The sequence below is a fragment of the Trachurus trachurus genome (assembly GCF_905171665.1).
Source record: "Trachurus trachurus genome assembly, chromosome: 18".
NCBI classification, from domain to species: Eukaryota; Metazoa; Chordata; class Actinopteri; order Carangiformes; family Carangidae; genus Trachurus; species Trachurus trachurus.
This window is the reverse complement of record NC_139909.1, coordinates 3,780,477-3,805,693: the sequence shown is the minus strand read 5'-3', so window position 1 is coordinate 3,805,693 and position 25,217 is coordinate 3,780,477. Positions and strand designations below refer to the sequence as shown.

The 25,217-nt window shown below is 39.5% G+C and overlaps 1 protein-coding gene across 1 annotated transcript; it reads right to left on the bottom strand.

Annotated features, from left to right (window-relative positions):
* Positions 1-9,347: 9,347 nt before the first annotated feature.
* Positions 9,348-11,723, bottom strand: LOC311001466 (serine protease FAM111A-like; the record flags this gene model as incomplete). The annotated part of the gene is made up of 3 exons (XM_083992554.1): positions 9,348-10,867; positions 11,447-11,552; positions 11,691-11,723. 3 exons carry the CDS (start codon positions 11,721-11,723, stop codon positions 9,348-9,350), a joined length of 1,659 nt encoding a protein of 552 aa, XP_083848680.1.
* Between the last annotated feature and the right edge of the window lie 13,494 nt (positions 11,724-25,217).

The window sequence follows — 25,217 nt, the reverse complement described above, 5'->3', positions numbered from 1 at the left end:
TTGACTTACGGAGAGTCTCCACCCTCTCCCAGTCTCACCTGCCAGGTAGTGAATGAATTCTCAACAGCAGTAATACAGCAATAAGAGACAGTTGACATTATTTAAAATGTCTATGCAATAGGTGAGCAGGGAAAAACCACTCAAGGTTTTTATTTCATTTTAATTTCACAAGATCAAATGAGAGACTAAACTACATATAATAACACAATTACTCAATGCTCTCTTTCAATTCCCATATTATCAAAATGCTCAAATTACATTCTAGACACAAGATACATCCATTAACTCATTGAGTGCCATTGACGTATATATACGTCAATCAAAATCCAACGCTTGAGTGCCATTGACGTATATATACGTCAAATGCAGTTTTCTGCGGCTGGTAAATGGGGACGCTGTTGCGCACACTGTGAGTAATTTTGGGGCTTCTGGGATGTGTAGAACGAATGAGACTGTAGATCAGAGCAAGAAGTGAAGAGGAAGGAGAAGACGAGTGCGATCGGTACAGAGATAAAAAAGTTGGGAAAAGTTTCTATTTCTAGAGGAAAACGACGGGCAGAGCCTGGAACAAGTGTAACGTGGAGCTGGAGGAAGCTTAGCCACGGATGCTATTAGCATAGCTCCAGCATGAAGTGATCGGAGGAGGCAGGAAAGGTAAACTCATAGATGATCAGCACCGAAATGCCGAAGCGAAAGCGGATCGCGGAGTCAGTTTCACCAGTTGCTGTAAACCGACGTCGTGACGACGAACCGAGAGATCAGCGCGGTGCGTCGCTGCCGCGGCCGCGTCCAGCACAGAGGCTGAAGACGCCACGACGTCTCACTCCCTACTTCAGAGACGAGGCGAAGCAGCAGCAGGAGGAGAAGTAGGAGAGGGGAGGGGCAGAGAGGGGGTGAATGGAGGGGGAGAGGAGGGGGGAGGAGAGGGTGAGGGGGCAGCAACTGCAGGAGGAGTAGGAGAGCAGACATCACTCTGCATAGTAGGACTCCTACTTGTTGTATTTTAGTTTTTTTTTTTTTTTGTACAATGAAAAAACATGTGAAATGAAATTTTCAGATGTCTTACATGTTTTTGAAGCCAAAATTAAAACGGATAAATCACTGTTTTTCTTGAGAGACTCTCTTTCACAAAAATGCATTTTTCTCAGCTTTCTAGAAAAAAAGTGGTCTTTTTGGTGCAACCAGGCTCTATTCAACTTAAGATAAATTAAGAATGGAACAAGGTACAAACAAATGGTTTTTTCCCTAGTTAAATAGAGAGTCTCCTCTTTCCTTTGAGCTATTTTGTGTTTTCAGAGTCATAATACAAAATATTCTCTTGGTCTTAAAATATTACTCAAAATGCCCCGAAACGCTGGCACATGGCACTGACCATTTTATAAAAGGGCTGGCACTCAATGAGTTAATCATATGTAAAAATAAGTAACTATAGTCATTACACAAAAAAAACAGATCATCAACAGTTCTTTCCTGTTTCTCAAACTTTTGAATGATAGTCATCAGAGAACTGATCATCAGAGATTATATTGAATTGAAAAGGCGATCAACTCCAACAATATGTTTCCTCTTACTTCCTCCTCAACTCTTCTCAACAGTTTATAATTTCCATTAGCCTTCAGCTTGTGTACAAACTGTTTAAATATATCAATCACGGGAAAGGCACTTCCCATGATAATGTTGTCTCCAGAGTTGTAATTAAAAATATAACTATGCAACCCAACAACTTGGCCAGAGACGTCAAACACTGGGGAACCAGAGGAGCCATGATGCATGAAGGTTTTGTAAGTCACTCGGTGTTCTTCCAGAGCTCCATCAGGCAGTATGTCTTCAATTCTTTGTTTTGTGATTTTTTGAATTATGTTGTAGGCAGTGAACAGATCATCTTTATACTGACGTAAATGATCGTTGATGGCCTGTACCCTGTCCTTTTTCTCAATTATATATGTGGGATCCATTTTTTTCACTCCTCCTCCTGGGTGGCCAATGATAAAAGCTTGACCGGACTGAGGGACTAGACCAAAATTCTTGAGGAGCCCTGGTGGTACCTCTATTTTTGTGTATTGGTTGTTGTAGTTGTGACCTTCAGGGTTGAGCTCCAGTATGGCGTAGTCTCTGTTTTCTTCAAAGTCAAAGTCAATTAATGTCTCCTTACAAGTGAAGTAATAGACATTTGTGAGAGACTGAGGATCATCATAGTAAAAGTCAACCCACACATTTACATCCACCCGCATCGTTTCTACATCAACATGACCTCTTAATAAATGTGCATTAGTCAGGATGAAGTTATCAAACAGCACAAAGCCTGTTCCATAACGAACACCCTCAACAGTGACTTTACAAACCGACTTACCCAGTTTCAGCAGATTCTTGACTTTGTAAACATCACTATAAAAACTTTGTGAGTGTCCAAAATCGTCCTTCCTCTCTGTCACTTCTTCCTCATAAGAATCAGCACACAATGTTTCTTCCATCCACTTTTTCTGAGAATCTGTGGTCGAGGTGCAAGGAGTCGACTGATCTATCAGCACTTTGGGTAAAAGCTTTGCAAACTCAGACTCAGTGGGATTTGCTGCCCTCCATTGTCTTCCTTTAGCATACAAGTCTGAATAGGCTTCATTACAGTCAGCTAGCTCACATCTGTCAGCAGGGGAGTCAAATACAATGTGATCAACTGTCCTTTCTGTCTGGGTAAGACCTTGACGGACATGTTGGTCGGTCCTGTCTGAACTGTTGTTTTCCTGTTGTCTCATCACCATGGTGTCGTTTCCTTCCATCGTTTTCTTCATCAATTCATTTGGAACGTTTGGCAAAGAGCATCTTTGGGTGTGTGGTGTATAATTTGTAACTCTGTCAACGTTTTGAATATGACAGTGCTCTGGATCAACTTTCCCAACAACTTGGCCAAGTCCACCCAGCAGGAGGAGCAGGAAGAACCAGTTTTTCACTCGTCGTGGTTTTTTGCCTTGTTCTGAGTGGCTGGAGGAGGTGCCAGTCTGCTCCTGGACACATGCATCCATTCTTCTCTGCTTTCAAATCCAAAAGATGTTGTGGTTTCCACCAGCACCTGGAACAAACATAGCATTATTTTTTTACTCCTCAAGTATTAAAGCAGAAGTAAGCGATCCGGTCGTTTTCGCTAATGCTGCGTTCGAGGCAGGCTTTTGAAATCGTAAATTACAGCTTAAAGTCGATAAATGTTTTCTCCTCGGCTCAGAGCAGAGCAGAGGGACTGAGAGACCCGTGTTTCAGACCAAACACTCTATAGAAGTGATTGCTGTCGGAAGATATAACTATTTAAGACTTATATTAACACAAATATATCACTTACTTCTGCTTTAACTGTAAAATCATTCATCCATCCACCCAAGAGCTACTATACTGCTCACTTTGTGAGGCTTGGAGGTGAGCTTCAGCCAAACCAATCTTGGTATTAAGCAAGAGCTTGTTACATGCTAGACGGGTCATTAGTTTCATTTGAACTGCATTCCACACTATGTGCTGAAGCAATGCGGAGTTTGTCATCATAATAAGAAGATAACTGTTTTGCTTTACAAATATGCTGGTAGTAACACTTGGCAAATTTCCACAGACAGATACAGAGACAACTTCAGTAGATACTTAAGCGACAGAAAAATATACATATTTTCAATTATTGGAAATAAACTAAGAAGCTGTCATCTTAAGGTTGTTTTGCTGGACATAACCTTACAATTTTTATGTATGTGTTAGATAGTCACATATGAAAACATACTTACAGTGTAAGGGGAGCTCCTGGGTGTCTTGTCTTGGATGTGGTTGAAGAAGCATATTCTAAATTTCAGTTCAGGTTTATAAAGAGGTTGTTCCTCCCACACCAACACTGCCTTTCTTTTGAAATGTCCAATAGAAATACAGAGTGACGACTTTGACAATGACGTTAGTGCCTCATTTGGAGATATCGTATGAATGCCCCGTTAGGTCCAACAAGTCCATAGCAAACATATCACTAAAGTTAACACTATTCTCACTTTGGAAATAAAAGTAAAGGAGAATATCAAACAATTTCAACTTGCAGCTGTTGGTCAGATACTTGACCACTAGGGGGAACAGTATATTTGTCATTCTATGCTACAGGTGGTTGTGTGACTAAGGCAACAGTCAACAACTTCAGCATTTGTATGAAATCACATGGTTTCTTCTAACTCTGAGGTATTGGTACCTCAACGCGTCTGGTTTTATACAGTTTTCCTCAGCTCTGAATCTAAACGTGGTGGTGAGATATAACATAATGGTCATGAGTCAGTTTTAGCAAATTGTTTAACTTTTCATTGTTGTCATAAGGAGCTGTTGAGAAACAAGATTTAAAAAAAACACCAGTAAATGAATGTATTGAGTAAATAAATATAGACCATATTGTCCTAGTGGTCTTCCACTATGTTTTTGTATTAATAACATCACATGTGATATAGAAAGGTGAATATCAATCAGGAGAGCACAGCAGAACCGCTCTAGGTTTTAATTGAACTTTTTTCACCACATGGCAAAGCTTCAATACTTATTGATCTCAGCAGTGATTGTCACATCTGAACATCAAGAGCAGATAAATCCACCTGCAGGTAACAACAACAGCAGAGGTGAAAATGAAGCTCTGACTGCTGACTCATTTTCCGGTGACTCTGCATACTGAAATGGAACCGGTTCAACATTTGTAAGAATCGAAAGGATTTCTGACTTTCAGAGACTCCCCATGATTACATCAGTGAATGAGAAAACAGTTTTGGTTTCTTTTTGACTTACGGAGAGTCTCCACCCTCTCCCAGTCTCACCTGCCAGGTAGTGAATTCTCAACAGCAGTGAGCAGGATGACACATTATTTAGATTAATATTATTTCGATTGATTTTTATTCAGGGAAACAGTGAGGCTCTTGGGTTCTCACTCAATCATAAACCTGACCTGCATTTCAGACCTACGGCACATGGTAGCAACACAGCACAGTTGGACCCAAACACAAACACACAGGGAGGTTGGATGTTCAAGTAAAGAAGCTTTTAATGTTCATAAACAGATTCACAGGGAGAGGAACAGGCAGGTGAACAAGCTCAACAGGTAACAAAAGGTGGATGTGCAGAAACTTAGGTGATTTCAAAGTGTAGTCATGTATAAAAAAGATCTAGAACACACTGAAATTTAACAAGATCCAGTGAGGAACCAACTCATTAACCGAAAATACTGACAATTATTTGTAACTGTAACTTAATTTACAACAATCATCCTGTTGAAAAATCCAAATGTTTGTTTGGTATTCTTGGAATAAACAATACAAATATCACACATCACAATGATTGTATTTATAATATTGCTCAAACGCGATCCCCTCTCCTCCCCCCTACAGTTCTTCAACAGTTCACCTTTCCTTCAATCCTCACAATTCCTCTGTTGAAGAATAGTCATCAGAGAACTTGTGACCATCACGATATTTAGTTGGAGGAGCGATCAACTCTAACCATATGTTTCCGCTTGCTTCCTTCTCAACTCTACTCAACAGTTTATAATTTCCATTTGCCTTAAGTTTGGTTACAAACTGTTTATATATAGTAAGTAGAGGTTTGGCGCATCCCATGATAATGTTGTCTCCGGAGTTATACTGAAATATATAACTATGCAACCCGAAAATTCGGCCAAAGGCGTCAAACACTGGGGAACCAGAGGAGCCAGGACGCATGGAGGAGGTTTTGTAGGTCACTACGTTATCAGCCAGACCTCCATCAGGCAGTATGTGCTCAATTCCTTGATCTGTGATTTTTTTAATGATGGAGTGGACAGTGAACAGATCATCTTTATACTGACGTAAATGATCATTGATGGCCTGTACCCTGTCCTTTTTGTTAATTCTATATGTGGGATCCAATTTTTTCACTCCTCCCCCTGGGTGACCAATGATACAAGTGTTACCATACTGAGGCATTGGACCAAAATTCTTCAGGAGCCCTGGTGGGACCTCTATTTTTGTGTTTTTATTGATAAAGTTGAAGCTCTCAGGGTTGAGCTCCAGTACGGCGTAATCTTCCTTCTCATCAAAGTCAATTAATGTTTTTTTACAACCAAAGTAATAGACATTTGTGAGGGACTCAGGATCATCATAGTTGAATAGAGCCCACACATTAACATCCACCTGCATTGTTTCTTCATCAACGTGACCTTTTATTAAATGTGCATTAGTCAGGATGAAGTTATCAAACAGCACAAAGCCTGTTCCATAACGAACACCCTCAACAGTGACTTTACAAACCGACTCACCGAGTTTCAGCAGATTCTTGACTTTGTAAACATCACTATAAAAACTTTGGAAGTGTCCAAAATCGTCCTTCCTCTCTGTCACTTCTTCCTCATAAGGATCAGCACAAAATGTTTCTTCCATCAATTTTCTCTGAGAATCTGTGGTCTTAGCCAGCGAATTGTAAGGAGTTGACTGAGCTATCAGCACTTTGGGTAAAAGCTTTGCAAACTCAGACTCAGTGGGATTTGTTGCCCTCCCTTGTTTTCCTTTAGCATACAAGTCTGAATAGGCATCATTACAGTCAGCTAGCTCACATCTGTCACTAGGAGAGTCAAATACAATGTGATCAACTGTCCTTTCTGTCTGGGTAAGACCTTGACGGACATGTTGGTCAGTCCTGCCTGAAGTGTCCTTCTCCTGTTGTCTCACTATGGTGTCATTTCCTTCCGTCATTTTCATTATCACTTCATTTGGAAAGTTCTGCAAAGAGCATCTTTGGGCGTGTGGTGTACAATCTGTAACTGTGGCAATGTTGCGAATATGATCACCTTGCCCAGCTGCTTGGCCAAGTCCACCCAGCAGGAGGAGGAAGAAGAACCATCTTTTAATTTGGTGTGGCTTTTCACCTTCTGAGAGACAGCCAGTCTGCTCCATTCTTTTCTGCTTTCAAACCAGCACCTGGAACATACAAATTAGCTCTCAACTACTCAAGTATCTACAGTACCGTAATATCACCCATGATATAATACCAAAATTGGCTTAAGCCAAGTATTATACAAGAACCTGTTGATAGCATGGGCAGTATGGTATGGTAGTTTCATTTTTACTATAATTCTATGTTGCATCACAATGTGCTGTTTGTTATCATAGCACGATAACGGTCTTGTTTTAAGATGCTGGTAGGGAAGATTGACTCACTGTGGAATCCCGGCAAACAGGTTCAAGCTGCCAAAGACCGAATTCTCGGAAACACGTTCACCAGCTCTCTGCTTTGGGCTTACATATAACTGTAACAGACGGAGACAATTTTCATTATTGAGCAACTGAAAAAGAAATCAATTAGTGAAATTGGTTAAGCAGCTGGTGTGTTAGGGTTGTTTTGCTGAACATAACCACATCAATTCCACATATAGTATAAAAAGCCACATAATTATGACAATATATTGATAGTGTAAGGAAAGCACCTGGGTGTCTTACCTTGGATGAAGTTGGAGAAACATATTCTAACTTTCAGTTCAGGTGTTTATAAAGCGGTTGTTCCTCCCACTCAAACGCTGCTATTGAAACGTCCAATAGAAATACAGAGTGACGACTTTGACAATGATGTCAGTGCCTCATTTGGAGATATTGTATGAATGCCCTGTTTTGTCCAACAAGTCCATCAACATTTTTCGAACAATTAGTACCAAATATATCACTCAAAAGTAAAGTTTACACTATTTTCTTTTATTGATATGGTTGTTTTGAATAGACACTTGAAATACAGAGACTGTTTGTCAGATTATTGTATTAAGGCATGTAACAAACTATTCTGCTTCAGTTGCACTAGAAACTGAAGCAGTTTCTATATGTAGTATAGTGACATGATATGAGAAGATACACCTTATCAGCTTTTTAAAATCACATGTTTTTCTGAACAGAGTTGAAGTGACAGTGTAGAGGTTTGTTTAAAATAAATGACAAAGCTGCATTTTTCCCATACAAAGACAAATAAAGTGGCTTCCAGAAACAAATTACTTAGTAGTTAATAATGTTAAAATGATATTGAAAAAACAAAGACATAAGAGACAGAGAAATAAAAAACATTTAAAATAAGACATCAACAAATAAAACAGAAAACACAATACAAGACCTGGCCTTGATTCAGTAAAGGAGGAAAAGGCCCAGGCAGGCTTCCCACACCCATTTGTCTGGTCCTAAATTGAGACTCTAGTTTCCCTCCTGTCCACATCAATTCCAAGTTACAGATTTTGGTTAGCATGTTATAAGCTAGTCTGCTTCAGTTGCACGAGAAAGTGGGGAATATAGTATAGTGACATGATATGAGAAGATCAACCTAACAGCTTTTTAAAAATCACCCGTTTTTCTAAACAGAGTTAAACTGACAGTGTATACTGACATTTCATTGAAATAAATGATATTTTTCCCATAAAGGCAAGGAGACAACACATGAAACAAAACAAACAAACAAAAAGCACTTTTAAGTGTTTTTGTAGAGACAAATTACTTAAAATGTTAAAATGTTATCTAAAAAACAAAAACAAAAGAGACAGAGAAATAAAAATCATTGAATAATTTCCAACTTCCAGGTATTGGTTATTTAAAGCAGAAGTGAGTGATCCGGTCGTTTTCGCTAATGCTGCGTTCCAGGCAGGCTTTTGAAATCATAAATTACAGCTTCAAGTCACAACTGTCTATAGGCACTCTAGTCACAACCATAGACTGTAAAAGGTCACAACTTATGACTTTGTAGTGTTCCAGGCAACCCACTCGTGTTTTCCCGACCTGTTTTACCGGTGAAAGTCACTATAACGGCCACTCGTAACTTCGGACCCGTGAAATCGTACCAGTACGTCTTTTTGTACAGTCTATGTACCAGATCGAACTGGTACGACTTCACAGGTCGGAACAAAAACGAGTTTCATTGAACGCACCATAACAGTCCTCGTCCCTACGTCACCACATTCACGGCGTTCCTTGGCTGCACACACAGCCCTGCATGCCGTTCTCTCTCCTCATTGGATAAAAACTGTAGGATATGATAAATGTTTTCTCCTCGACTCAGAGCAGAGCAGAGTGACTGACAGACCCGTGTTTCAGACCAAACACTCTATATAAGTGATTGCTGTCGGAAGATATAACTATTTAAGACTTATATTAACACAAATATATCACTTACTTCTGCTTTAAGTCAAAATGATCCTGGAGTTTGTTTGTTTTTTTCCACCTGTGTTCTTCCTGTCTGCCCAGCGCTGATGTTGGTCAGAAAATCTCGGCCTAATCAATAAAGACACTGTTCCAGAAAACTTTATGAACTAAAATAGTATACAGCCAGATATGTACTTGTAACATCCCGGAGAAGCTTCTAATTTATACCCCATCTGTTTCCATTGGCTCCTCAGCATCTGCTCGCTCAGCTTCCATTACCTCTTTCAGGTACCCATTTTCCTTTGCTTCCTTCTCAACTCTACTGAACAGCTCCTCGTTTCTTTTTTCCTTTAGATTTCTCACAAATTTTCTAAAAATAGTGAGCAGAGGATGGGCGAACTCCATAACATTATCTTTTTTGTTTCGAAACTTGTAGGTAAATCCTGCGCTGTGCAAACCAAAAACTCGGCCAAGGGCATCAAACACTGGGGAACCAGAGGAGCCGTGATACATGAAAGTGTCATAGGTCACTATTTTATCTACATCATTCCCACCCATCATTATTTTTTCAATGCCTCGATCTTTGAGCTTGTCAGTGATTACATACATGATCAAGGCACTGGCTTTGTATGGATGTAATTTATCATCAACAACCTGTCCCCTCATACCTTTCTCGATGATACATGTAGGATCCATTTTTTTCACGCCTCCTTCTGGGTGACCAATGATGCAGGCTTCACCATCCTGAGGCACTGGACCAAAGTTCTTAAAGAGTCCTGGTGGGACCTTGATTTTCTTTGACTTTCTTCTTTGTTTGGGGTTCTCACCCTCAGGGTCAAGCTCCAGTATGGCATAATCCAGTTCAGCGTTGAAGTCAATTAATGTTTTCTTACAGCTGAACTGGTTGTAGTTTGTGCGAGGCTCTGGGTCATCATAATTAAATAGAGCCCACACGTTTACATCCACCTGACACTTTTCTTCATCCAAGTGCTTGTCAAATAAATGTTTGTTTGTTAGGATGAAGTTACCAAACAGCACAAAGCCAGTTCCCTGACAAACACCCTCAACAACAACTTTACAAACTGACTCACCAAGTTTCAACAGATTCCTGATTCTGTGAACTTCACTAAAGGATTGTTGGATCTTTCCAAAATTTTCCTTCCTCAGGGTGAGTTCTTCTTCAAAAGAATCACCAGGGAATCTTTCCTCCATCCATTTTTTCAGATCTGGAAACTGCTTGCGCAGTCTCTCATAAATCTCTTTAGTGTTGTCAATGCTTGACTCTTTTACTGCTCTTCCTACAGTGATTCCACTCTGCTTCACTACATCTATGACTGACTTTGTCTTCTGTCTGCTCTGTAGATCATTTGATGCATCTTTGTTTTCCTGCTGTTTCTCATCTCTTTTTCTCTTGTTCAATGGAAGACAGATCTTGAATACCTTACGCTCAAGGTTGACAACCTTTTCTGTACATCTTGTAAAACATTTTGGATTCTCATTGTCAGACAACTTGAATTTGCCGAGGTTGTCAATAAAGCGACCGTCTCTTTTCAGAGCTTCTTCAATTGTCATGCCCTTCTCTCCATAAACACAAAGGGTCCTGTACTTTTTGACAGCACTGCTTCTAAAAAGCTCCTTAGATTTGGTGTTCACACCTCCCTCCTTATCAATGAAGAAGACTGCATAAGCCTCTTTTGGATGTATTATTTTGTTTTGTTGGTCTTGGACCTCTTCGATCCTTCCTGATGTACATGATAGGATCAGACACACATCATCACTGAGACAAGTACAAGGGAAATGTGTCACAATAATCGTTTCCTTATCCCCTTTACCCATCTGAATTATAATGTTTTCATCAGCACATTTAATCTTCTCCTTGTACATTTCAGTTAATTTTATCGCCTCCAGCACTGTGCAAGGTTGATGGCAGTCAACAGTTTCTTCATGCTCAGACCCGCTGAATTTCAGTATGACATGGTGCAAATGTCCACCCTGCAGAAAAACCAGTGACAAAGTAAACATCAGATAACCTTCTTCTTGTGAAAATAAAGCCTATTCTGTGCATTGTGGTCTACTCACAACTAAGTCATTCTCCTCCTTCACTTTCACTTGACAGCTTGTAAAAGTCTGTGCAATAAGAGAAACATTTACAGTCACCTCATTCATGACTTGTGGCAAAATGGTTTTAAAATAAATGTCGTCATCTATTTTATCCTTACTTTTTCCTAGTAGCACAACTCATAACTGAGGTCACAGTGTGTGTTGGACTGCGTTATACAGTATATAAAAGAAATCCCATCGCACAGAGGCAGAGAACTCACCTGAGAGGCAGCAGCTCCACCTACTGGTGTACTCTCTGTCCTGCTGCCAGGATCCTGATAATAAGAAGATGCATACACAAATCAACTGGGTATGTTGTTGCTTATTCTGAACAGAAACAACACCCACATTAGGGAGAGGTGGCTTTACTGTAACCAACATTAAGGATACACAAGACACAGACATCAAAGATAATACATGTAAAGTTTTAATTACAGAACTGTTATTAGCCAAACTGTTACTTACCTTTTTCTTCTCTATTTTCTCTTTGGGAGGCATTTTGACCTAATATTACAGAGGCAAAATATACCTTTGTTAGAATGACATGCTAAAGCACTGAACAGGCCATCTGAAACCTTAAAGCAGATATCAGTGGAATGTTTTTGTTAATATAAGTCCTAAATAGTCCTATTTTCCGTCAGCAATCACTTACATGAAGTATTTCAGCCTAAACACGAGTCTCTCCGTCACTCTGCTCTGCTGTAACCCGAGGAGAAAATTTTCCTTGTGGGATACAAGTGTTATCCAATGAGGAGAGAGAACGGCATGAAGGGCTGTGTGTGCAGCCAAGGGATGCGCGTGAATGTGGTGACGTAGCACGAGGACCAATTGATGCCTGACAAGGGCGGGGGCTGCTAACTCATGGTGCGTTCAAAGAAACTCGTACTTTGTGTTTTTCCTTCCTGTGAAGTCATACCAGTTTGATCTGGTACGAGTTCACGGGTCGGAAGTTACGAGTGGCCGTTATAGGGAACTTTCACAGACAACAGGATGGTAAAAACACGAGCTACGGGTTACCTGGAACGCTACCAAGTCGTAGTTGTGACTTGAAGCTGTAACTTACGGTTTCAAAAGCCTGCCTTGAACGCAGCATTAGCCGAAACGGCCGTGAAGCTGATATCTGCTTTAACTTTGAAACTGAAAATGTAAAAACTGACTTTTATTTTCACTTTGTCATTGATTAGGAAGTGTTGTTATCAGCCTCCTATTTGCAGTAGTATGCAGAATGTTAGCATGGTTGGTGAGAGATGACTCACCATACAGTAAACTGACTTCACCCTATCACACAACGAGCAGTTGAGCGATGTAATGGAAAATGTTATATCTATGATCCTTGGATGAACTTCGAAGATCTTATGTTTACGACCTCTAGATGAACTTTGAGGAAAAGGGCAAGTTCAACTTTTGCACTCTTTGCTCCTGTTATAGTTATGCTTAAGAAAGTGGCTGTCTATATGCCTGAAACCATAAGTATTGTACCTGCTTCCTCTTTCACACATGTTAATACTAGCCTAATGATACAAATAAAAAATAATGTAGGCTACTTATAGTTAAAACCTCTTTTTGCTGGATTTATGATTTTATCTCTCACAAGCTAAAAGGACATTTTCCCTGGGGACTAAACAAGCACAGACTCACAACACATGAACAGTAAAATTGGGGGGGATTCACTGTCAGCATATTAAGGGTTGGCAACAATTAAGTGTTGAGGGAGTTGTACTATGCAAAATCGAGCATTACCCTGTATCAGCATTCTGCTTCCTGCTCTTTATGCAGTTTGCAATTGCACCGTTCAGAGATGGTTACTATTGTAGCCAATTTGGATCTGTGTGTGTGTTTGTATGAATAAATGTGGGTGTGTCAGTGGTGAGGCACTATGGTTGCTATGGGTTACCTGCACACCTGTGGGCTAAGGTTAGATGAGGGAGACATAGCTCAGGAGTGGCAGGTAATCAGGATCAGGGACACCACACAGTTTTTCAACCGTATCTGTGTGTGTGTGTGATGGCTAAATGGGTTTTGTATCACAGTCTTAGTATTTTTGTATGAGCTCACTTTTAAGTCTATTTGGCACCTGGTCTTTTGTAGTTTTAAGATTTAAAGTTAATAAAGTGTCAAACCCATTCCCATGGAGGACCTCATTTTTTACTCACCACCATGAGTTGGAAGTGACTTCAGATTCCCTCAAGTGGCCTTTTTTGTAGTTAGATTGCCACTACAGTTACACTTTGGCTTTTTGTCTACGGTTCTTCTTGTCTTTCTGTCCTTCCCTTCTTCTTATTTTCCCTTGCCTGTCCTCCAAAAACATAGGTCCCTCCAAAATGTTTACACACATTTCCTTATTAAAACTCAGTAGATTGTGAAAGTTCATTATGTCTGCTATATACTTTCAAATCTGACAGGAAGATCACGCCTCTGTAACATCAGCTGATAAGGCATGTCAGGGATCAGAAAGACTGATGCCGAAACTAGTCAACAAGGTAAAGAAACCTTTTTTGTCTAAGAAAAGAACCTAAAACTAAATAAAACTCAGTAGTTTTGAGTGCTCACAACATTACAAACATAACACACAAAAAGCATATCAGAAAATTCTAGCTACTTTGAGAGCAGGCTACACTTTATAATATAATTTAAAAATTGACAATACACATATCATACAATATTATAAAATACAATACAGAAACAAACAAACAAAACATTAAATCATGATTATAGGAAAATTAGCCCAATTGTTCACAGGTTATACCTTCATGAAATAAATAAAGTGTTACAATAAAATGACATGTGTAATATAACTGGAGCTGTGACCACTAAACACCACCTAACCTTAGACTGGGTAGTACAAGGGTGTGGTTGTACCTGCCTGCCTTCACTGTGGTCAGAGTGACAGAATAAAGGGGGTAGAGCTTGTCAAAGCAGATTCAGTGAAGATAGAGACAGTGAAATCAACATAATGCCTTCATTTTTATGACCCTGGGCTGTTTGTGTCATTAAATCATTACACAGTGGTGTGAATGAAGTGATTTAACTGCTTAGATGACACTATGATTCAACCAGCCGGCTAACACAAAACATCAATCATCAGCTTAAGTTACATTATCCATTTAAAACTTGACCTGATCGAGTCAACATGACCCGCTCTCAGCTCATTTACTTAAATTAAGCTAAATGTTAAACATAGGCTACATTTGAAATAACTTACACCTTTCATGACGTAAATTAAGAGTGTCTTTACCTGTTAGTTGTGATTAAGAGTCTGGAGTTTTAGTCGCAATGACGCCGGCGGCACAGTCGATCCTCTTGATTCAGAGCTGATGCCTGTTGTTTAAAAGTAGAATTTAAAAAATCAGGATAATTGGAAAAGCCAGGTTGGACAAAGTCTCATATGTCCATCCTGTTTTAATTGGTTTTCCGAACGGCAAAACAGAACAGGGGGCAGCTTTGTCAAGCCGGGTGTTAGGATTCACTGATGAGAGGACAGGTCAGGTGTGGCGTACTTCCCTCCAATAAACAGCGGATCTTAATGCTGATGTAAGGTGACTCACCTCTTATCAAAGTAAATACCGCTGCTGTCATTGAGTTCAGAGGGAGTGGTGAGTGGGGAACTGCTGACAGATTGAATGTATTAGTAATCCATTAAACTAGAATCTGCCATAATCGCAACTCAAATTAACAGTTGTGCACTTTGCAATGATGAGCAGTGGAAATTGATTCATTGCAAAAATCTTTTATAATCTAAAGTTCATACAGCACAAATACAAGTGGCCAAAAGCGCAACAGGTGAAACTTAATTAAGAACATTATGCAGTCTGATACTTCAATAAATTACTGATAACAATCTTCAAATGAGACGTATAAATTATTTGAAAATTATTGAATTATTGAATTTGATTATTTACATCAGTGCACTTCAATACAGTCAGTGCAGATACGATTACGATTCAAGATTATTGTGATATTACGAGTCGAGGGTTTTACCCCGATCGTAGAAGCCACGTAGTCAGAACAGATTTAAAGGATAATTTCCATTTTTTACAACCTGGACCTTATTTCTAGCATAAAATACGATCATTTACTCACCCAGATAACTTTGGTGTCATTTGTCCTCATTTCTTTAACTGCTGAGTTCCTTATTCTTGTCTTGCCTTTTGTGCTCACTATTTATCTACATTGCACTATCAAGACAGCGGGCTCTTTACCCACTTCCCCATCAAGAAGCCAGAAGTGACAAAGTCCAGCTAGAAAAAAATGTTGAGCTGTCCATCAAAACATTATTTTTAACGATCTCATATTTTGTCACGTTAAATAAAAATTTGGAACAACATCAAAGTTAGAACAGAATTTCAACTTGCAGCTGTTGGTTAGATACTTTGCTGGTAGCGAGGTGAAATGGCCACTAGGGGGAGCAGTTTATTCGTCATCTATGCTACAGGTGGTTGTGTGACTGAGGCAACAGTCAACAACTTCAGCCTTTGTATGAAATCACATGGTTTCTTCTAACTCTGAGGTATTGGTACCTCAACATATCTGGTTTTATACAGTTTTCTTCAGCTCTGAATCTAAACGTGGTGAGATATGACATATGGGCCAGTTTTGGCAAATTGTTTAACTTATCATTGTTGTCATGGGAGCTGTTGACAGACAAGATAAAAACACTAGTACATGAATCTATTGAGTAAATAATTATAGACTATATTGTCCTAGTGGTTTACCACAATTTTTTGTATTAATAACATCACATGTGATATAAAAAGGTGAATATCAATCAGGAGAGCACAGCAGAACCGCTCTAGGTTTTAATTGAACTTTTTTCACCACACAGCAAATGTTCAGTACTCATTGATCTCAGCAGTGATTGTCACATCTGAACATCTAGAGCAGATAAATCCACCTGCAGGTAACAACGACAGCAGAGGTGAAAATGAAGCTCTGACTGCTGACTCATTTTCCATGACAACGCTGACTCGTCATACTGCACTGAAATGGAACCGGTTCAACATTTGTAAGAATCAAAAGGATTTCTGACTTTCAAAGACTCCCCATGATTACATCAGTGAATGAGAAAACAGTTTTGGTTTCTTTTTTTACTTACGGAGAGTCTCCACCCTCTCCGAGTCTCACCTGCTAGGCAGTGAATTCTCAACAGCAGTTAGGAGAAGGACTGTGAGCAAGATGACACATTATTTAGATTAATATTATTTAGATTTTTATTCATTTTTATTCACTCAATCATAAACCTGACCTGCATTTCAGACCTACGTCACACGGTAGCAACACAGCAGAGTTGGACCCAAACACAGACACACAGGGAGGCTGGATGTCCAAGTAAAGAAGCTTTTAATGTTCATAAACAGACTCACAGGTAGAGGTACAGGCAGGTGAACAAGCTCAACAAGTAACAAAAGGTGGATGTGCAGTGCAGAAACTTAGGTGATTTCCAAGTGTAGTCATGTATAAAAAGATCTAGAACACACTGAAATTTAACAAGATCCAGTGAGAAACCAACTCATTAACCGAAAATACTGACAATTATTTGTAACTGTCACTTAATTTACAACAACAATCCCATTGAAAAATCCAAATGCTCATTTGGTATTCTTGGAATAAACAATACAAATATCACATTCACATATCACAATGATTGTATTTATAATATTGCTCAAACGCGATCCCCTCTCCTCCCCCCTACAGTTCACCTTTCTTTCAATCCTCACAATTCCTCTGTTGAAGAATAGTCATCAGAAAACTTGTGGACATCACGATATTTAGTTGGAGCAGGGATCAACTCTAACCATATGTTTCCTCTTGCTTCCTTCTCAACTCTACTCAACAGTTTATAATTTCCATTTGCCTTCAGTCTAATTACAAAGTGTTTATATATATTAAGTAGAGGATATGCACACCCCATAATAATTTGAAGGTCGTCTCCTAATGAATAACCTTTTATTAAACTATGCAACCCAACAACTTGGCCAAAGGCGTCAAACACTGGGGAACCAGAGGAGCCATGACCCATGAAGGTTTTGTAGGTCACTAAGTTATCAGCCCGATATCCACCGGGCAAAATGTCTTCAATTCCTTGCTTTGTGATCACCTGAATGATGGAGTAGGCAGTGAACAGATTGTCTTTGTATGGACGTAAATGATCATTGATGGCCTTTATCCTGTCCTTTTTCTCAATTATATATGTGGGATCCATTTTTTTCACTCCTCCTCCTGGGTGACCAATGATACAAGTGTTACCATACTGAGGCATTGGACCAAAATTCTTGAGGAGCCCTGGTGGGACCTCTATTTTTGTGTTTTTATTGATAAAGTTGAAGCTCTCAGGGTTGAGCTCCAGTACGGCGTAATCTTCCTTCTCATCAAAGTCAATTAATGTTTTTTTACAACCAAAGTAATAGACATTTGTGAGGGACTCAGGATCATCATAGTTGGATAGAGCCCACACATTAACATCCACCTGCATCGTTTCTTCATCAACGTGACCTTTTATTAAATGTGCATTAGTGAGGATGAAGTTATCAAACAGCACAAAGCCCGTTCCTCGTCCAACACCCTCAACAGTGACTTTACAAACCGACTCACCGAGTTTCAGCAGATTCTTGACTTTGTAAACATCACTATAAAAACTTTGGAAGTGTCCAAAATCGTCCTTCCTCTCTGTCACGTCTTCCTCATAAGGATCAGCACAAAATGTTTCTTCCATCAATTTTCTCTGAGAATCTGTGGTCTTAGCCAGCGAGTTGTAAGGAGTTGACTGAGCATTCAGCACTTTGGGTAAAAACTTTGCAAACTCAGACTCAGTGGGATTTGTTGCCCTCCCTTGTTTTCCTTTAGCATACAAGTCTGAATAGGCATCATTACAGTCAGCTAGCTCACATCTGTCAGTAGGAGAGTCAAATACAATGTGATCAACTGTCCTTTCTGTCTGGGTAAGACCTTGACGACGTTGGTCAGTCGTGCCTGAAGTGTCCTTCTCCTGTTGTCTCATCACTATGGTGTCATTTCCTTCCGTCATTTTCATTATCACTTCATTTGGAAAGTTCTGCAAAGAGCATCTTTGGGCGTGTGGTATACAATCTGTAACTGTGGCAATGTTGCGAATATGATCACCTTGCCCAGCTGCTTGGCCAAGCCCACCCAGCAGGAGGAGGAAGAAGAACCATCTTTTAATTTGCTGTGGCTTTTCACCTCCTTCTGAGAGACAGCCAGTCTGCTCCATTCTTTTCTGCTTTCAAACCAGCACCTGGAACATACAAATTAGCTCTCAACTACTCAAGTATCTACAGTACCGTAATATCACCCATGATATAATACCAAGATTGGCTTAAGCCAAGTATTATACAAGAACCTGTTGACAGCATGGGCAGTATGGTATGGTAGTTTCATTTTTACTATAATTCTATGTTGCATCACAATGTGCTGTTTGTTATCATAGCACGATAACGGTCTTGTTTTAAGATGCTGGTAGGGAAGATTGACTCACTGTGGAATCCCGGCAAACAGGTTCAAGCTGCCAAAGACCGAATTCTCGGAAACACGTTCACCAGCTCTCTGCTTTGGGCTTACATATAACTGTAACAGACGGAGACAACTTCTTGAGCAACTGAAAAAAATCAATTAGTGAAATTGGTTAAGAAGCTGGTGTGTTAGGGTTGTTTTGCTGAACATAACCACATAAATTCCACATATAGTATAAAAAGCCACATAATTATGACAATATATTGATAGTGTAAGGAAAGCACCTGGGTGTCTTACCTTGGATGAAGTTGGAGAAACATATTCTAACTTTCAGTTCAGGTGTTTATAAAGCGGTTGTTCCTCCCACTCAAACGCTGCTATTGAAACGTCCAATAGAAATACAGAGTGACGACTTTGACAATGATGTCAGTGCCTCATTTGGAGATATTGTATGAATGCCCTGTTTTGTCCAACAAGTCCATCAACATTTTTCGAACAATTAGTACCAAATATATCACTCAAAAGTAAAGTTTACACTATTTTCTTTTATTGATATGGTTGTTTTGAATAGACACTTGAAATACAGAGACTGTTTGTCAGATTATTGTATTAAGGCATGTAACAAACTATTCTGCTTCAGTTGCACTAGAAACTGAAGCAGTTTCTATATGTAGTATAGTGACATGATATGAGAAGATACACCTTATCAGCTTTTTAAAATCACATGTTTTTCTGAACAGAGTTGAAGTGACAGTGTAGAGGTTTGTTTAAAATAAATGACAAAGCTGCATTTTTCCCATACAAAGACAAATAAAGTGGCTTCCAGAAACAAATTACTTAGTAGTTAATAATGTTAAAATGATATTGAAAAAACAAAGACATAAGAGACAGAGAAATAAAAAACATTTAAAATAAGACATCAACAAATAAAACAGAAAACACAATACAAGACCTGGCCTTGATTCAGTAAAGGAGGAAAAGGCCCAGGCAGGCTTCCCACACCCATTTGTCTGGTCCTAAATTGAGACTCTAGTTTCCCTCCTGTCCACATCAATTCCAAGTTACAGATTTTGGTTAGCATGTTATAAGCTAGTCTGCTTCAGTTGCACGAGAAAGTGGGGAATATAGTATAGTGACATGATATGAGAAGATCAACCTAACAGCTTTTTAAAAATCACCCGTTTTTCTAAACAGAGTTAAACTGACAGTGTATACTGACATTTCATTGAAATAAATGATATTTTTCCCATAAAGGCAAGGAGACAACACATGAAACAAAACAAACAAACAAAAAGCACTTTTAAGTGTTTTTGTAGAGACAAATTACTTAAAATGTTAAAATGTTATCTAAAAAACAAAAACAAAAGAGACAGAGAAATAAAAATCATTGAATAATTTCCAACTTCCAGGTATTGGTTATTTAAAGCAGAAGTGAGTGATCCGGTCGTTTTCGCTAATGCTGCGTTCCAGGCAGGCTTTTGAAATCATAAATTACAGCTTCAAGTCACAACTGTCTATAGGCACTCTAGTCACAACCATAGACTGTAAAAGGTCACAACTTATGACTTTGTAGTGTTCCAGGCAACCCACTCGTGTTTTTCCGACCTGTTTTACCGGTGAAAGTCACTATAACGGCCACTCGTAACTTCGGACCCGTGAAATCGTACCAGTACGTCTTTTTGTACAGTCTATGTACCAGATCGAACTGGTACGACTTCACAGGTCGGAACAAAAACGAGTTTCATTGAACGCACCATAACAGTCCTCGTCCCTACGTCACCACATTCACGGCGTTCCTTGGCTGCACACACAGCCCTGCATGCCGTTCTCTCTCCTCATTGGATAAAAACTGTAGGATACGATAAATGTTTTCTCCTCGACTCAGAGCAGAGCAGAGTGACTGACAGACCCGTGTTTCAGACCAAACACTCTATATAAGTGATTGCTGTCGGAAGATATAACTATTTAAGACTTATATTAACACAAATATATCACTTACTTCTGCTTTAAGTCAAAATGATCCTGGAGTTTGTTTGTTTTTTTCCACCTGTGTTCTTCCTGTCTGCCCAGCGCTGATGTTGGTCAGAAAATCTCGGCCTAATCAATAAAGACACTGTTCCAGAAAACTTTATGAACTAAAATAGTATACAGCCAGATATGTACTTGTAACATCCCGGAGAAGCTTCTAATTTATACCCCATCTGTTTCCATTGGCTCCTCAGCATCTGCTCGCTCAGCTTCCATTACCTCTTTCAGGTACCCATTTTCCTTTGCTTCCTTCTCAACTCTACTGAACAGCTCCTCGTTTCTTTTTTCCTTTAGATTTCTCACAAATTTTCTAAAAATAGTGAGCAGAGGATGGGCGAACTCCATAACATTATCTTTTTTGTTTCGAAACTTGTAGGTAAATCCTGCGCTGTGCAAACCAAAAACTCGGCCAAGGGCATCAAACACTGGGGAACCAGAGGAGCCGTGATACATGAAAGTGTCATAGGTCACTATTTTATCTACATCATTCCCACCCATCATTATTTTTTCAATGCCTCGATCTTTGAGCTTGTCAGTGATTACATACATGATCAAGGCACTGGCTTTGTATGGATGTAATTTATCATCAACAACCTGTCCCCTCATACCTTTCTCGATGATACATGTAGGATCCATTTTTTTCACGCCTCCTTCTGGGTGACCAATGATACAGGCTTCACCATCCTGAGGCACTGGACCAAAGTTCTTCAAGAGTCCTGGTGGGACCTTGATTTTCTTTGACTTTCTTCTTTGTTTGGGGTTCTCACCCTCAGGGTCAAGCTCCAGTATGGCATAATCCAGTTCAGCGTTGAAGCCAATTAATGTTTTCTTACAGCTGAACTGGTTGTAGTTTGTGCGAGGCTCTGGGTCATCATAATTAAATAGAGCCCACACGTTTACATCCACCTGACACTTTTCTTCATCCAAGTGCTTGTCAAATAAATGTTTGTTTGTTAGGATGAAGTTACCAAACAGCACAAAGCCAGTTCCCTGACAAACACCCTCAACAACAACTTTACAAACTGACTCACCAAGTTTCAACAGATTCCTGATTCTGTGAACTTCACTAAAGGATTGTTGGATCTTTCCAAAATTTTCCTTCCTCAGGGTGAGTTCTTCTTCAAAAGAATCACCAGGGAATCTTTCCTCCATCCATTTTTCAGATCTGGAAACTGCTTGCGCAGTCTCTCATAAATCTCTTCAGTGTTGTCAATGCTTGACTCTTTTACTGCTCTTCCTACAGTGATTCCACTCTGCTTCACTACATCCATGACTGACTTTGTCTTCTGTCTGCTCTGTAGATTATTTGATGCATCTTTGTTTTCCTGCTGTTTCTCATCTCTTTTTCTCTTGTTCATTGGAAGACAGATCTTGAATGACTTCAGATCAAGGTTGTCAACCCACTGTGTACAGACAGTACGAACATTTGGATTCTTATTGTCAGACAACTCGAATTTGCCGAGGTTGTCAATAAAGCGGCCGTCTCTTTTCAGAGCTTCATCAATAGTCATGCCCTTCTCTCCATAAACACAAAGGGTCCTGTACTGTTTGACAGCACTGCTTCTAAAAAGTGGCTTAGATTTGGTGTGCACACCACCCTCCTTATCAATGAAGAAGACTGCATATTTCTCTTTTGGATGTATTGTTTTGTACTGTTGGACTTGGACCTCTTCGATCTTTTCTGATGTACATGATAGGATCAGACACACATCATCACTGAGACAAGTACAAGGGAAATGTGTCGCAATAATAGTTTCCTTATCCCCTTTACCCATCTGAATTACAATGTTTTCATCAGCACATTTAATCTTCTCTTTGTACATTTCAGTTGATTTTATCGCCTCCAGCACTGTGCAAGGTTGATGGCAGTCAACAGTGTATTCATGGTCAGACCCACTGAACTTCAGTATGAAACGGTGCAAATGTCCACCCTGCAGAAAACCAGTGACAAAGTAAACATCAGATAACCTTCTTCTTGTGAAAATAAAGCCTATTCTGTGCATTGTGGTCTACTCACGTCAAAACCATTCTCCACCTTCACTTTCCCTTGACAGCTTGTAAAAGTCTGTAAAATGAGAGAAAGATGTTAAAATTCTTAAATTCTTGTGAAAATAAAGCCTTCTGTACATTGTGGTCTACTCACAACTAAGTCATTCTCCTCCTTCACTTTCACTTGACAGCCTGTAAAAGTCTGTGCAATAAGAGAAACATTTACAGTCACCTCATTCATGAAATGATCAAAGTAGGGACTTGTGGCAAAATAGTTTTAAAATAAATGTCGTCATCTATTTTATCCTTACTTTTTCCTAGTAGCACAACTCATAACTGAGGTCACAGTGTGTGTTGGACTGCGTTATACAGTATATAAAAGAAATCCCATCACACAGAGGCAGAGAACTCACCTGAGAGGCAGCAGCTCCACCTAGTGGTGTACTCTCTGTACTGCTGCCAGGATCCTGATAATAAGAAGATGCATACACAAATCAACTTGGTATATTGTGGCTAATTCTGCATAGAAACAACACCCACATTAGGGAGAGGTGGTTTTACTGTAACCAACATTAAGGATACACAAGACACAGACATCAAAGATAATAAATATTTGTCGAGTTTTAATTAGAGAACAACTGTTACTTACCTTTTTATTCTCATAAAAGCTCCTGATATCCATTGACCCTGTTGTCTTTTTGGGAGGCATTTTGACCTAATATTACAGAGGCAAAATATACCTTTGTTAGAATGACATGCTAAAGCACTGAACAGGAAGTGACCATCTGAATCCTTAACTTTGAAATTGAAAATGTAAAAACTGACTTTTATTTTCACTTTGTCATTGATTAGGAAGTGTTGTTATCAGCCACCTATTTGCAGTAGTATGCAGAATGTTAGCATGGTTGGAGAGAGATGACTCACCATGGTAACCACTACAGTAAACTGATGGCTACTTCACCCTATCACACAACGAGCAGTTGAGCGATGTAATGGAAAATGTTATATCTATGATCCTTGGATGAACTTCGAAGATCTTATGTTTACGACCTCTAGATGAACTTTGGGGAAAAGGGCAAGTTCAACTTTTGCACTCTTTGCTCCTGTTATAGTTATGCTTAAGAAAGTGGCTGTCTATATGCCAGAACGGTTATTAGCCAAACTGTTACTTACCTTTTTCTTCACAAGAGAGGGCCTGATGTCCTTTGACTCAATTTCCTTTTTGGGAGGCATTTTGACCTAATATTACAGAGGCAAAATATACCTTTGTTAGAATGACATGCTAAAGCACTGAACAGGCCATCTGAAACCTTAACTTTGAAATTGAAAATGTAAAAACTGACTTTTATTTTCACTTTGTCATTGATTAGGAAGTGTTGTTATCAGCCTCCTATTTGCAGTAGTATGCAGAATGTTAGCATGGTTGGAGAGAGATGACTCACCATGGTAACCACTACAGTAAACTGATGGCTACTTCACCCTATCACACAACGAGCAGTTGAGCGATGTAATGGAAAATGTTATATCTATGATCCTTGGATGAACTTCGAAGATCTTATGTTTACAACCTCTAGATGAACTTTGGGGAAAAGGGCAAGTTCAACTTTTGCACTCTTTGCTCCTGTTATAGTTATGCTTAAGAAAGTGGCTGTCTATATGCCTGAAACCATAAGTATTGTACCTGCTTCCTCTTTCACACATGTTAATACTAGCCTAATGATACAAATAAAAAATAATGTAGGCTACTTATAGTTAAAACCTCTTTTTGCTGGATTTATTATTTTATCTCTCACAAGCTAGAAGGACATTTTCCCTGGGGACTAAACAAGCACAGACTCACAACACATGAACAGTAAAATGGGGGGGGATTCACTGTCAGCATATTAAGGGTTGGCAACAATTAAGTGTTGAGGGAGTTGTACTATGCAAAATCGAGCATTACCCTGTATCAGCATTCTGCTTCCTGCTCTTTATGCAGTTTGCAATTGCACCGTTCAGAGATGGTTACTGTTGTAGCCAATTTGGATCTGTGTGTGTTTGTATGAATAAATGTGGGTGTGTCAGTGGTGAGGCACTATGGTTGCTATGGGTTACCTGCACACCTGTGGGCTAAGGTTAGATGAGGGAGACATAGCTCAGGAGTGGCAGGTAATCAGGATCAGGGACACCACACAGTTTTTCAACCGTATCTGTGTGTGTGTGTGATGGCTAAATGGGTTTTGTATCCCAGTCTTAGTATTTTTGTATGAGCTCACTTTTAAGTCTATTTGGCACCTGGTCTTTTGTAGTTGTTTTTTTTAAAGATTTAAAGTTAATAAAGTGTCAAACCCATTCCCATGGAGGACCTCATTTTTTACTCACCACCATGAGTTGGAAGTGACTTCAGATTCCCTCAAGTGGCCTTTTTTGTAGTTAGATTGCCACTACAGTTACACTTTGCCCTTTTGTCTACGGTTCTTCTTGTCTTTCTGTCCTTCCCTTCTTCTTATTTTCCCTTGCCTGTCCTCCAAA